At 36.5% G+C, this 15,743-nt stretch overlaps 2 protein-coding genes across 3 annotated transcripts in view; both read right to left on the bottom strand.

Moving 5' to 3' along the window:
- Nucleotides 1-9,980, bottom strand: part of LOC136848232 (protein TEX261) — a 166,537-nt gene extending 156,557 nt beyond the window's left edge. The window contains exon 1 of the mRNA XM_067120587.1: nt 9,034-9,980. Within this exon, the coding sequence (XP_066976688.1) occupies nt 9,034-9,067 (34 nt within the window). The 5' untranslated portion in view covers nt 9,068-9,980. The remainder of the gene's footprint in view (nt 1-9,033) is intronic.
- A 1,307-nt stretch (nt 9,981-11,287) lies between these two features.
- LOC136848229 (proton-coupled zinc antiporter SLC30A2-like) overlaps nt 11,288-15,743 on the bottom strand; it is a 79,819-nt gene continuing 75,363 nt past the window's right edge. Inside the window, exons 10-11 of one of the 2 annotated variants that reach the window (XM_067120581.1) lie at nt 14,183-14,327; nt 11,288-11,581 (exon numbers count right to left, since the gene is read on the bottom strand). In XM_067120581.1, coding sequence (XP_066976682.1) covers nt 14,185-14,327 — 143 coding nt within the window. In that variant the 3' untranslated portion in view covers nt 11,288-11,581; nt 14,183-14,184. The remainder of the gene's footprint in view (nt 11,582-14,182; nt 14,328-15,743) is intronic. The other variant, XM_067120582.1, reaches the window with a different exon arrangement.

Below are 15,743 nucleotides of genomic sequence, written 5' to 3'. Positions count from 1 at the left end.
CAGCACGACAGTCAGTCATCATGAACTTCATAATCTGAATATTTATCCATAAACAATAAGTAAATTTGAAAGAATAATCAATCACGCATCACTTTAACGATTTAATTATCGAAGTGTAAGGTTTTTAGTTATAAATATATACGGTATTCATCCGTATTCATTCGTAAATTTGTGGCCATTTCGACATAGCTGTGGAAGACCGCACAACAGTCAGCCATCTTGAAATTTCATAAACTGAATGTTTACACACAAACCACAAGTAAATTTGAAAGAATAATCATTCGCATGAACCAAACAAAAACTTCTTATAGACATTGTTGGGAAAAGGACCATTGGATGGATTTTAAAAACAGCAGGCTTATATACAAAAGCAATAACATCAGTCACAGGAGGGTAGTGGAAGGGGCACTCATCAGAGAGATTAAAGTGATAGAAGGAAACAAAGGATTTACCTCAGAAGATCCCATAAGCCGAGCTTTAATATTAAAAGAAGCTAAGGTCGACCGTTCTGACCTGGAGGTTAGGTCTCCTCCGATGGTGACCACTCACTTACCACGAGGGTTAATCCCACTGACCATCAGAGCAGGATATCAGACCGTCAGGAGGGGATTAACAACTCTCAAGAGAATGGAAACCAGGACAGCCATCATATAAATGACAGCACAGGGAGAAGAAGTTCTTACGGGCTGCCCTAGAAGCAAGAGCCCGTGCTGGCACAAGGCCAGCTAAATCTAAAACAACAGAAGAAGTTCCAGAAGTTTGCTGGGCCTTGAACCAGCCTGATCACCTTCACATCTCTTGAAAAAGGGTCACAATTAGGACCTGGAAGTACTCGAGATTCAAGTAATATGTAAATATTTACAAGTAAACGAGTTATACACAGGAATCTTCTGGGTTTCTCTTTCAATCTTTCGCACATCACCTTAAGTACTTAATTATCGGAATGTGAAGTTAACATGGTTATAAATATATGCGGTATTCACCCGTGTTCACTCGTAAAGACAGTCATTGCCAAAGTTCAATCAACGATAGTGGAAAGAAAGTCCGTCTCAGTAACTAATTCCTCAATGAATCGGTAAAATCACTGCAAAAATGAATCATATAAAAGTTTATATAATTCTCAAAATGCAGGACCTTTTCATGAAAAACAGAACTTCACCCCAACACAATTCACTTTCAAAATAAAAGTGGAAGACTGTAGACACTCGTCGGTGCAAACTAGCCGCTGAAATAGCCACTGGAAGGTCAACGATCCGGTCACTTCAGCTGCATGATTCATGAATTCCGTTCTCGGTATCCGCTGACCGCGCTATGCAGCCAATGATTGAACTGGGGGTTCCGGTAACTTTAAAAATCTTTTTTCGCAGGCTCTTTCCGGCACTCGGGAGGTGCTACTGGGTATAAATACTTAACAGAAGAAACAAACTAACCTTTTACCTAGAAGATATTGTTCGAACCTGGAAAAACATGCAGATATTGTGGAAAATATTATTCAGAATGGAAAACTAAAAAATGTATTTAAGATATCGGAAGCTAAGGAAGTGAAAGTTGGGAATTCATCGACTAAGACACTGAACGTGAGAATTTTGTGATAAGTTTTCATCTACTTAGAATTTATATAGAAGCCTTAACTTATTTTTAAATGGCACGAGAAGGAAACAGAGTAGTAGACCTCAAAGCAGAACTATGAAAGAAGATCGTATGTCTTTTTGTCTCTTGTAAACATACCGCTACGATAAACGATATTCGACTTCCGACAGAAATTGTTACGATTTACGATATTCGACTTTTGACAGAAATTGTTACGATTTACGAAATTCGACTTTCGACAGAAATTGTTACGATTAACGAAATTCGACTTTTGACAGAAATTGTTACGATTTACGATATTCGACTTTAGACAGAAATTGTTACAGTTTACTATTTACGATATTCGACTTCCGACAGAAATTGTTACGATTTACTATTTACGATATTCGGCAATAATTAATTTACTCACTCCCTGAGTTTGGTCACCTTCATTATTTCACAGATTCATCATCGGTCCCTATAGACAACCACTCCCCGTAGGGAGGTAGTGCCTTCAGTGCACCGCATACGGTGTACTGTAGGCATTACTTAAGGGTCTTTGCAGCGTCCCTTCGGCCCCTAGCTGCATCCCCTTTCATTCCTTTTACTCTACCTCCGTTCATATTCTCTTTTTTCAATCTTACTTTCCACCCTCTCCTAACAATAATTCTTTCATAGCGTAACCGAGAGGTATTCCTCCTGTTACACCTTTCAAACCTTTTTACTGTCAATTTCTATTTCAGCGCTGAATGACCTCAGATGTCCCAGAGCTTGGCGTTTGGCTTGGCTTCTTAAAGATAACTAATTCACAGAAACTTATTTCGCCTTAGGATTCGAACAAAAAAGTTTGCTTTAGTCATCATGGTATCAAGTACGTAAAGACAACTGACGCATATAGAGAATGAACAAAATTGTTCTCCTCAGCATTAATACAAATTGAAAATGTACCTTTATTTATGCATCAATCCACAAACATGTCGTCTGTTAAAATATAACAGAGGCGATTCCGACTTTGTATGTTAAATGATAAAGAAAAAATACAACTGATTAGTTGCTTTTTTTATCAATGTTTGAAAGCGCCCATAACAAACAACGATAATGGATAATATCTTATTTAAAAAAACCCCTATTGATTTGATCACGGAGTAATAGTTCTCTCTCTCCCTCTCTCTCTCTCTCTCTCTCTCTCTCTCTCTCTCTCTCTCTCTCTCTCTCTCTCTCTCTCTCTCTCTACTGAGTTAATTACAAGAAGCAACTTCATCCATGGCATTCTCATCACGCAGTGCAAACACCTCGGACATTTTAAGCCTTTCGCACTCATCTCTCTCTCTCTCTCTCTCTCTCTCTCTCTCTCTCTCTCTCTCTCTCTCTCTCTCTCTCTCTAATTTGGTCGTCTGTTGGCATAGTCTAAGTACTCACCCAGCAAATGAATGATATGATATATAATGAGATTCGATTGATAAGAACACTGTTTCTCTCCCGCTCTCCCCAACCACTGAATAATATGAATTTTAATGAGATTCGATTTATAAGAACTCTCTCTCTCTCTCTCTCTCTCTCTCTCTCTCTCTCTCTCTCTCTCTCTCTCTCTACCGAGCTTATTTAAAAAAGAGGGTGGGGGTGAACTCACCAAAATTGGGTGTCGAGGGCAAATTGGCCTCGTAACCGACCCTAATGAAAAAACAAAAGGTTCATCGGGGAGAGAGAGAGAGAGAGAGAGAGAGAGAGAGAGAGAGAGAGAGAGAGAGAGAGAGAGAGAGAACAGTAGGTCCGAACTGAGTTCAAAAGGAAGAGAGAGAGAGACATGAGAGATTTGACGTCAGAGGGAAAATTGCAACGCTTTACCTGTGAGGGGGAATATATATACTACCTGTCACGTGTTGATTAACGAGACAGGTTAATGACGCTCCTCGTTAGATTCGACGATCATTATTATGTTATTGGATCGTAAGGATCGTCGTGGTTCTGTTTAGAGAGAGAGAGAGAGAGAGAGAGAGAGAGAGAGAGAGAGAGAGAAACTGTTTCCTGATAACTCTTTATTTACATTGTAATTAATTGATCCATAAACGATATACAGTACCTCTGGTTCTATTTAGAGAGAGAGAGAGAGAGAGAGAGAGAGAGAGAGAGAGAGAGAGAGAGAGAGAGAGAGAGACTGTTTCCTGATAACTCTTTATTTACATTGTAATTAATTGATCCATGAAGGATATACTTCTGGTTCTATTTAGTGAGAGAGAGAGAGAGAGAGAGAGAGAGAGAGAGAGAGAGAGAGAGAGAGAGAGAGAGAGAGACAAACTGTTACCTGAAAAACCTCTACCTACATAATAACTGATTGTGCAAAGAAGGATGTGTCTACTGTTATTTTCTCGAATGCACCAGAGGCAAGTATACAGTACTTTCAAATGACAATACTCATATTTCAAGAGAATTAAGAGCATTCAAAATATTAAGAACACAATAATATGGCATGTACAGGTTAGTATTGCCTATAGAGAAACGCCATAATCAGAGTCTAGACACAAAGTGACGGGCAGACCCAAATTTTATGATACCCATTTTAGACCGAGGTTCCCTCCATCTGTAGACAGAGGTGTGGCTGGCATTCCATCCTGTAGATGCAAAATGAAGAATCGCACTGAATCAGTTTAAAAAATGGCTCAAACATTAACAACTGCAAATCAGCATCAGTTAAATTTTCTGTTAATCAGACGCCAAGACTCACGCAAACTAAAGGTCCCATTCGGCGTACCTCAGACCATCGCCAGATTCTCCGTTTTGATTTTCCGTGTTTGAGGAAAATAACATCATGCGCTGCCGCCCCATTACCTACCAGAAAGCCATCTCTGTATAATCCCTCCTGGTGCCGTGTGCGTGGATCTAATTATAGGCTACTTGTCAAGAAGATTTAGAGATTTGATTGACGGGAATAGATCCTCTGATATCAGTCGTTCTGGGATGATCGGATCAGACGCAAATCATTCCTCTTCCGAGAATGTTTGACGTTTGTGTTGAGGACTGATGAAGGTAGAAACTAAGTCGAAGAGCTTGATTCGTTCGGCTGCTTTACCAGTCTGAAATACGCCAGTCCAGTAGTTCTTGAGCTGACATTAATGAATAGTCGAAGTTAATAAGATATGCGTTGTCGGCGTCCATTTCTTCGAAAACATGGTCGTATGGTTTCGATAGAGAAAGTATTTAAGGGGTAATATTCCTCGGACCGCTGGACTGTGGAAGAGCCTCTCAGAGGATGTCGTGTAATTGGAACTTTAGAAGTTCAAGCGAGGATGCAATGCATTATTACACTAATACAATAATAATAATAATAATAATAATAATAATAATAATAATAATAATAATAATAATAATAATAATTAGGTCTTTCTCCTCTAGATCGAGAACGGGATATGCTGTATATCAGGTCCACAATAATATTCACTGGTGAATTACTGTTGATTTTTATAAAATCAACAATAATTCACCACTGAATATCATTGTGGACCTGATATACAATAATAATAATAATAATAATAATAATAATAATAATAACTGTTATTATTATTATTATTATTAAATGATAACAATAATAATGATAATAATAATATTATTATTATTACTGTAACACGAAAATGACGATAATGATGAAAATAATTAAGCTACAGAAAAAAAACTGTTAACAAAACTAACAACATTATCCTACCCACGAATCTCGCGTTACCACCACAATGCCTGTTGATTCCCTGCAACATTGCCCACGTTAAACACACACCAGGCCTTTTATCATCTCTTGTATTTCTGCCTAAAACGTGTTTGTCTTCCATTGGGAAAGCAGAGATGTCCCCTTCCAACAATGGCTGTACAAAGCAGGTGTTTGCGTCATGCTATCAAGGGTCTGTTTATCGTGTTCTCGTGGTTTCATACAATAATTCAATAAAGAACTAGGCAATGCCCCTTTTTAAGGATTCTAGCATACGTTTCCTTAAAATCCTTAAAGGCTGTCCATTCACGTTGAAATTTTTAGAGTTACCTTCAAGCTTTTTTTGGGGATTAGCTTTTTTTTACATGTGTAAACACACCGCTCTCTTCCTATGAGGACTCCCGTAATCTGTTTGCATTACGTTCTCAATCAAAACCTCGCATAAGTCTTCTTTGGTATGCCAAGTGATTTTGTGCCCTATAAATTTTAATTTCGTCTTTGTTACCTGTATACTGTGTGTATGTAGTATATATATATATATATATATATATATATATATATATATATATATATATATATATATAGTATATATATATATAGGTAGATATAGATATAGATATACATATATATATATTTATTCATATATATATATATATATATTTTCATATATACATATATATATATTCCTATGTATATCTATCTATCTATCCATCTATATATATATATATATATATATATATATATATATATATATATATATATATATATATATAATGTGTGGGTATTTATAGTTATATTCTGACATCCGATGTATGAAGAACACCTCTGTATATATCAGAAGTTTATCACTGTACCAAGTAAATAAAAAAAAATCCCTCTTTTTAATGTCTACAAAACCAGACGGTCCCTTCTAGGAAAAAAATGAATGTCCAAAGTTTGCTCCACCTGCTAGAGCTGCTCCGTGAAGGGGGAGCAAAGTTTGGGTGTTTTGGTAGGATGGAGCCCAGAATGAGAGCGGCTTGATCAAATATTAGCGTCGAAGTGAAGACATTTTCAAGAATATGAATGCGAGGGACGCAGATGGTGAATTTGTGGGTTCGTATATGGATGAATGCAATGTATGTATGTATGTATGTATGTATGTATGTATGTATGTATGTATGTATGTATATGTATATATATACATTTATATCTATATATTTTATTTCTTTCATATAGGAACACATGTATTCACAATCCTTACATCACCATCTGTATATGTATATATACGATACATATATATACTGTGTATATTTATATGTGTATACATATGTATGTCTATACATGTAGATATATATATATATATACATATATATATATATATAGAGAGAGAGAGAGAGAGAGAGAGAGAGAGAGAGAGAGAGAGAGAGAGAGAGAGAGAGAGATGTGAATGGGTTTAGGGTGCCAATATTTAAAAATTCTCCTCATAAACATATCGAAAAGGAACAAAAAACATTAAAAAAACGTTCAAAAACTAACTCCACATCAAACCACAGAAGACACTGAATACTACAACAGCCTCGAATTTAGTAAACGAACGCCTTAACGTCGCCTTCCAGTAAACCCTCTAGGGCAAAGGACGTAGATTAGCGCAAAGGATACGCCGTATCCTGTGGGAAAACGCTAGGACAAGATCATTTCCATACTGGGATGAGGCGGTCTGGTTGTGTTGGGGGGTGGGAGAGTGCTGCGCGCGCAAGGAGGCGGGAAGACGGAACGAACAAAAATGTTTCTGAGACTATTATCCCTCACTTATGGCCATTTCTAAGTCCTTCAAGGATTTACTCCCTCCTACGTTAGCCTGTGTCTACGACCGTCATAGGATCTACACAGGTACTACAAGATTGTAACCGTTTGTTTACGGGCCTCGATGGGATTGTAAATTCCTACATTCTACAGTAATTGCATTATCGTAATGCTGTGGATGTGCTATTGTACGTGTTGCTACAGTGTCAAATATTTTGATTATCATTCACTGAATCCAAAGACATTCCTGAACAAATTAATAATAATAATAATAATAATAATAATAATAATAATAATAATAATAATAATAATAATAATAATACTCACAGCAGCATGAGTCTCGAAATGGAGAAACAAAGCCACAGTTATGTGTGGGTACAAATATATTTAGAATTATATCTACAGATTTATTTTTATATATATTTGTACCCAGACACAACTGTGGATTTGTTTCTCCAATAATAATAATAATAATAATAATAATAATAATAATAATAATAATAATAATAATAATAATAGTAGTAGTAGTAGTAGTTGCTGTTTTAATGATAATAATAATAATAGTTGGTTTTAATAAAAAAAATAATAACAATGATAATAATAATAATTATTATTATTATTATCATTATTATTATTGACAGCCACGTTAAATACACTTCAACAACAACAATTAAAACGACAAACAACAAAAACAACTATTCGACACAGAGCCTGTAAAGCAGCGTCAGCAACATCAGTAATAATAATAATAATAATAATAATAATAATAATAATAATAATCATAATAATAATAACTTTATTTATTCAATCATTACTTCGCTTTTAAATCGTGCCGAAATTCACGTGTGATCAGTGAGGATTTCCCTAACTGATGAAATGGTTACCAAGCATCATTTATCGGAGGAAAGTTTTGATTAAAATATTTGCAACGGGTTTTTTTTTTATCCAAATAACAGCCCACGTGATTTTTCAGCTTTTTAAATTGTTTTTCGTTCATTTTCGGGTATGATTTTCATGGGTTTTTGTTTTCATATTTTGCATTTTCATACGTTTATTTTTTTTTTTTGTATTTTCCTTTTAAATTTTTAGTAAGTCTACTGAAAATGTACGAATTGTAGTATATATTGTTTCTATTTTGAGAAAAATAACTTTTTATTATTTTAATTTTTACCTCTGATTCTATGGTTTATTTCTCAACTATATATATATATATATATATATATATATATATATATATATATATATATATATATATATATATATATATATATATATATATATATATATATACATATCTTTCATATTTTTTCATTACTGTTCTCATTACTAGAAATACAATATCCAAAAAGAAGTTAGACCATCTAGAAGTCTAATCCGGATTCTACAAATGATTTTTTTTTCGACAACAACAACACTCTCTCTCTCTCTCTTTGCCAAAGCCAGTGAACCTTGAGTGATAGATTGCTGTTGTTTTCTCCTTGGCGCGGAAATGTCAACTAATGCCAGTTTCTCTCTCTCTCTCTCTCTTACATTTTTCTTATTACTAAACCAGTTAGTTTCTGGTTCTCAAGTTAGGTGATCCGGGTTTGATAAGTTGGATGTTGTCAAGATTAGTTTTGCGTAGTTACAGTAGGTACCGTAGGATAATTTATATGCAGAAGTTCACTTCTGATATATATGAATGTATACAAACATCCGCGCCCGCGCGTACGCACTCATACGTATATATATAGATATATATATATATATATATATATATATATATATATATATATATATATATATAATATATATATATGTATATGTACTGTATGTGTGTGTACACATATACAGCCTACATATGTATATATATACAAGTATATATAGTTCCCGCGGTTTGACCGAACTATGGGTGCAATTGCAAGCCCAACACCGAACTGTGACAAAAACTGTAACAAAAAATAAATATTACTGCGAGAACAATGAAATGTTTATGGAACACTCACCTATTAACGCACGAATATTCGGTATATCTTCCATGGCTCTTCTAACACAATTGGCACGTTTTGGGACCGATCCTATCTATTTTCGGCAGAGCCCGGGATCGATCCTATCCCACGCAGAATCCTGTGGATCGCCTCCTTCAGTTCTGCAACCGTGGATATACATATCCTTCCTCTGCAGCCTAAGTTTTTTAATATATGCCCAAAGACTCTTCCTTATTGGAGAAAGGTCAGGGGCAAGGTCTAGACCTACACCAGGGGGGCATTTGGTGCCAATCGGTAAAGTAAACAACACTCCAGTCATCAAGCCAATCCGGGATTAATTTGGAAGAATGGCACTTGGCTCTACCCTGTTGAATGGTTTAACCAGTCTTCTAAATTGATGATTCCCAATGCAAATTCAGCACTGCGCAATAAAAACTTCTTTACCCACCCTTTCACCCTCTTCAAAAATCACTAAACCACCTACACCACCGTAATCTATACAACCCCATATCGTAAGTTCGCTTGGAAATTTATCACACTTTCGAACCAGAGTGACTAGAATTTTCCCCTGGCCACACTTTAGAAGAGTTTTCAGAACTTATTCGTAAGTGAACAACACACTTTTCCACTCACTTAAACCCCATTCTTAATTATCATCTACATATTATAATAGACTCTTTCTCAGGGTGTCAGTTAAACCTAGCTTATTTTCCTCAGACTCTCTTGACTCCAAGGCCCTTGTTCAAATGGTACTGAATGGCACTAACTGACGGGGTTGTAAAAATCAGGATTTTCCTGATTTTGAAGCAAATGGTCGGATTTGCTTCAACTTCCCTTCGCGAGCTTAAGGGTCCTAGGGGTTACCCACCAGGACCCAGATCCCCACCGGGTTTGTGAGCCACTCGGTAACTGAGTAACGCCTCTTTCTCCTCTCTCCCGGTGTTTTCTCGATCAGGTTCTGCACTGGCCGAGACTTCAAACCGGTTTGTTGGCTAATTTCACCGGTCTTTAAACCTATTTTGTAGCAATCAGTAACACGCACTATGCCATCATGTGGCGTTTATGTCATTACATGTCGCACTGATTTATGGGAAATGTTTCCAACCGACGGCTCTCAAATTCAAATTTCAGAGGCAGGATCATTCACGCACTCTGCTGGGACACTGATAGTTTTCCCGCCATGTTTTCCACCCCCACCCCACCCGTCTCCCTACATTTCTCTATAGGGGAGGAGGATAGGATTCAGTTTGTCAATTTGCGCAGGCCGATTTTTTCCCCATGGATTATCACTGCATTCCGATGCACGAATGCAGACGTAGAATCAAACAGGCAAAACCTGATAGAGTCAAGGTCATCCATGCAATCTGCTTGGATAGTTTTCCCGCCTTGATTTGTAAATTGTCACCCCGCCTTCCTTACGTGGGAGGACAGGGTTCAGTTGTCAGTTAGTCAATTACATCAGGTCGATTTTTTTTATTCCCAATATACAAATATAGACGTAGATTCAAACGGGCAAAATGAGAGAGTCAAAGTCATCCAAGCACTTTGCTTAGGCATTGATAATTTTCCCGCCTTGATTCCCGGCCCCTCCAACCCCCTCCCCCAACACCTTCCTGCTCTTAAATCCACCTATTGCGTGGGAGGATATGGCTTAGTTGTCAGTTAGTCAATTTTTTCCAGGTCGATTTTTTTTTTATTTCCATAGGTTTTCAATGCATTCCGATGCCCAAATACTGAAGGGGGATAGCATCGATCCAGGGCTCGGTCGAAAGTTGATAGAATCGGTCCCAAAGAGTGTCAAATTGTGCAAGGCGAGTCAAGGAAGACTTATCACGTATTAATACATTAACTGGTGTGTTCCATGAAAGTTTCATTTCTAGTACAATTAATTTGTTTCCCAAATTGTTTTTTTTTTTTTCACTGTTCGGTGTGGGCTTGCAAATTCAGCCATAGCACAAAGGCAATTTACGGCTTCTCTCTCTCTCTCTCTCTCTCTCTCTCTCTCTCTCTCTCTCTCTCTCTCTATATATATATATATATATATATATATATATATACATATGTATATACATATATATATATATATATATATATATACATATTTCTAAACAGGTATATAATATTCCTCTCTCTCTCAAAACACACACACACACACACACACACACACATATATATATATATATATATAGCTGATAATTTTTCGTTCAATTAGGCAACTGCACGACACAAACTGCTTGTAATCTGGAGAAGAGAGGAGTACATGAAAACAAAGTGGCTCTATACATATATATTCTTCATGTTTGCTCTCATCGCTATAAATTCAGTTTCATGCATCTCTAACAATAAAAACAAATTCCATCTCCTTAATATAGTCCAGCAACACAGAACCAGAGGCTTAAGTTAAAAGAAAGATTTGTGGCTGGTAGAAACTTTTTTTCAAGAAAATATGAATAAAACTGAAAAGATAAATTGTTCTCTAGGTAAAAGTTGGTTTTCCTTCATTAACTGATTTCAAGACCTCTCATTTTAAGAAGATCTCCTCTATGGCGTTCCTTAGTCTCGATATCTGCAAAACAGAAACATAGAAAGTACTTAATGATTAATTCAAGTAGTCGTATCAAATATATGCATAAATAAAAGCGAAGTTAATTGGGAGAGGCTGATATACACCAAAATGCCTTAAATTACCAAAATAAATCAGATCGCCTTGAAGCCGATTTCTCTAAGAATCACTCGGAAAGAGTCCAATTCTTATGGGAAAGTTTTGTAAGCAAAATAGTAGTTTTATATGCTGTCTCGTTAATTTTACGTTATTCATATGCTCTCGGAATATACTAATTCTCACTAGAGGAAAAAGAACCAGTTGAAAGATAAAGTCATTGTCTCTATTATACAGCAGTGTTTACAGAAAATTACATCTCGTGTTCTTAGAAGGCCAGAAATCACAAATCTTCATAACTTCAACACAGAAGAACCATTGACATTTACAATTCACATTCCGAGGCAAGAGCAATATTATCAACTGAAATACAACAAGTACCCACGGGATTGCTCAAAGCTTGCTTAAGCTCCGAATCCATCTATAAGAGTTAAGGATTCAGTTCATGATGAATGCTTGAATACATTCTGTATAAGAAATGATCTTCCCAGTGGGGGGTAGTGCCGCCAGTGCACCTCATGCGGTGCACTGTAGGCATTACTTAAGGTTCTTTGCAGTGTGCCTTCGGCCCCTGGCTGCAACCCCTTTCGTTCCTCTTACTGTACTTCCTTTCATATTCTCTTTCTTCCATCTTACTTTCCAGCCTCTCCTAACAATTGATTCACAGTGCAACTGCTTTGAGGTTTTCCTCCTGTTACACCTTTCAGACCTTTTACTGTCAATTTCCATTTCAGCGCTGAATGACCCCATAGGTCCCAGTGCTTGGCCTTTGGCCTAAATTCTATATTCAATCAATTCAATTCAATTCAAGAAAGGATCTTGGTATAATAGAATACTCTCACAGACAGACGAACTTGCGATAAGCCGTAATAAAGGACAAGAGGCAAGGTTATGAATGCTCGAAGAACAGGTATGAACGATGAAGACACATCGAAAAATTGTTTTACCACATGATAATAAGCATGTTAATAGTAATTACATAGCAAAAAGGTCTAGAGGTTCTAGATATGACACTCAACTATCAGTTGCAGGTAAAAACAGGTAGCGAGGAAATCCTTTCTCATTACCTGCGCTCACCTGAAAAGGAGGCTTGTGTGACGCAGGTAAAGAAATTCGTAACAACTGTCATATTCAGTTAGGAATTGACCCCTGATACCTTTTTTCCTGCCGAAAACAACCAGATTTCCCGTACAGCAGCACCAGTAGGCAGTAAATGTGCCTGCTCGCTGTCCAACTTCTCCAAAGTCCCAGAGGTCCTTCTTTATTCCTCACACCGTTGGACTGTGGAACGGTCTCCCTGACGATGCCATGTAACTGGAACTTCTTCAGAAGTTCAAGCGAAGATGCAATGCATTACTACCCTAATACTATTCTCCTTGCACTTTAATAATTTACTTACGTTTTTGTTTATTTATTTGTTGATTTGTTAATTTGTTCTTTTCTTTTTTTTTATAAATGATCTCTTCTTTTTCTTGTATTTTCCATTATCTTCTGTTACTCTCTTCTAATGAACGCCATGTTTCTTGGAAGCTTATATTTCAAGTCAATGGCCCCTGTGGGCTTGTTCCATACGAACAGGCTTCATCTGAATAATAATAAATCAGAAATCAGCTTTATGAGACTGATAAAGAAAGCAGTGATAACTATTATAAATATTAAATTCAGTCAGGGATGCCTACGCTACGATTAAATAAAAAAAAAATCTGCTTTAAGACAGGATTAGTGCTGAGAAAAAATAAGTAAATGTTAAAGGTCTAAAACTGGACTGCGAAGTAGGCTATACAAAATCTTATTTTGGTTCTTCTTCACTTCTTTTCCCTCCAACTTTTAAATTGGATTCTCCTATCTCCTGTTTATCGCGAGGTCTGAATTGTTCGGTTTAAAAGGAGAGACTCCCATAAACTTGTGAAGACCAAAAACCATTACTTAAAACTTTCGATTTTTATTCTCTCGTTTACTTTCCAGAGGTTTGTATCTTGAACGTGTGCGAGTGTCGTCTGTGTACGTCTGTGTATGTGAAGGTACACGTGTACACGCATGCCCGTGTGTGTGCGTCCAGAAAAATACATACTAGTATACATTACATATTCTGGTGAATATAAACACACATACATACCCACACATACACACACACATATATATATACATACATATACATACGTAAATATGTATATATATATATATATATATATATATATATATATATATATATTCATATATATACACAGGCATCTATATATATATATATATATATATATATATATATATATATGTATATGTATATAAAACAAACACACACACACACACACACACACATATATATATATATATATATATATATATATATATATATATATATATATATATATAATGTGTACATACATATCACTATGTAAAACGATCATCATAATGAACGAATAGAAAAGACAGTCACACTTCACTACATCACAGCTAATATATACAACACTTCCCCGTTCAACATTCAACAAACGGATAAATCTCCGTCACCTTTACTCTATAGGCTGACATTTGGTACAGGTGTCCATCTCCTTCAGGTACCGCTCCACCTGGATCGTCGACTTGCAAACGTGGTAATCCTTCCGGATCAGCTTCTGCGCCTCCTCCAGGACGGTATCCGATTCGAAGCTCTGGTCTGTGGCAATAAAAGAAGAGACTCGTTCATGAAAGGAATAGATAGAAATAAATAGTATCTTTTATAAAAACAGAAAGCAAAAAAAAAAACGCTCCGATGTTTCTTCTGCGCAATCGAGTTTTCTGTACAGCGTATGATGCTGTATGAAACTTTCAGCCACGGCCCGCAGGTGGAGTGTGTTGCTGGTACCTACAGCGGTGCCAGACGTATGATTATGGCTAACTTTATCCTTACATAAAATTAAAACTACTGAGGCTAGAAGGCTGCAATTTGCTATGTTTGATGATTGGATGGTGGATGATCAACGTACCAATTTGTAGCCCTCTAGCCTCAGTGGCTTTTAAGATCTGAGGGCGGAGACAAAAAGTGCGGACGGACAGTTTTTACAGAAAACTAGAATTCAAACCAAAATTGACTACGAACATGACAGTCATCATGAGCTACGTTGCCAAATTTCTTCCTGACTTATAATCCAACTTCAGTTAATTTGCATCCCTCAAATCGAGGTTCTTGAATCCGGTGATAAAATCCTACTTATCATTGTACAAGGATGAGAACTATTTCACGGTTAATTTATATAGGATACGAAAAAGTTCCACATGATATATTTAGTGAGAAACAATATATTTATTTGAAGTGCGGAATGTAAGTCTCTCTCTCTCTCTCTCTCTCTCTCTCTCTCTCTCTCTCTCTCTCTCTCTCTCTCCAACTACAAGGTATTAGGAGATAACATTTTTACCACAAGTCAAAGACCTATTGCACTGAAATGAGAAATTTAATACTTCCTCTCTCTCTCTCTCTCTCTCTCTCTCTCTCTCTCTCTCTCTCTCTCTCTCTCCAAGTACAAATTAGGAGGAAAGAGAATTTTTATCAGAAGCCATAGACCTATTCCGCTGAAATGAGAAATTTAATACTTCTTATCTCTCTCTCTCTCTCTCTCTCTCTCTCTCTCTCTCTCTCTCTCTCTCTCTCTCTCTCTCTCTCACCAAGTGCAAGGTAATAGAGGTGAGCATTTTTACCAGGAGTTAAATACCTATTCCGTGAGATTAACAAGTTCCATTGTAATACGAAATTGTAATACTCTCTCTCTCTCTCTCTGTCTTACCTATTACAAGGACAAGATAAGAGGAGAGAGCATTTATATCAGAAGTCAAAAACCTGTTCCACTGAAATAAGAAATTGTAATACTTCCTATCTCTTCTCTCTCTCTCTCTCTCTCTCTCTCTCTCTCTCTCTCTCTCTCTCTGAAAGCGCCTCTTCGTGTAAGTACCTTTGTTTTGTTAAATACTTAAGTGGGAAATGAAGAATCAACAAGACTGTTCTCTCTCTCTCTCTCTCTCTCTCTCTCTCTCTCTCTCTCTCTCTCTCCTCAAGACAAAGAGTACAAATTGTAATACTTTCTCTCTCTCTCTCTCT

The sequence above is a fragment of the Macrobrachium rosenbergii genome, chromosome 18 (genome assembly GCF_040412425.1).
Source record: "Macrobrachium rosenbergii isolate ZJJX-2024 chromosome 18, ASM4041242v1, whole genome shotgun sequence".
NCBI classification, from domain to species: Eukaryota; Metazoa; Arthropoda; class Malacostraca; order Decapoda; family Palaemonidae; genus Macrobrachium; species Macrobrachium rosenbergii.
Note: the sequence above shows the minus strand (reverse complement) of the source record. Positions and strands in the feature narration are given on the sequence as shown.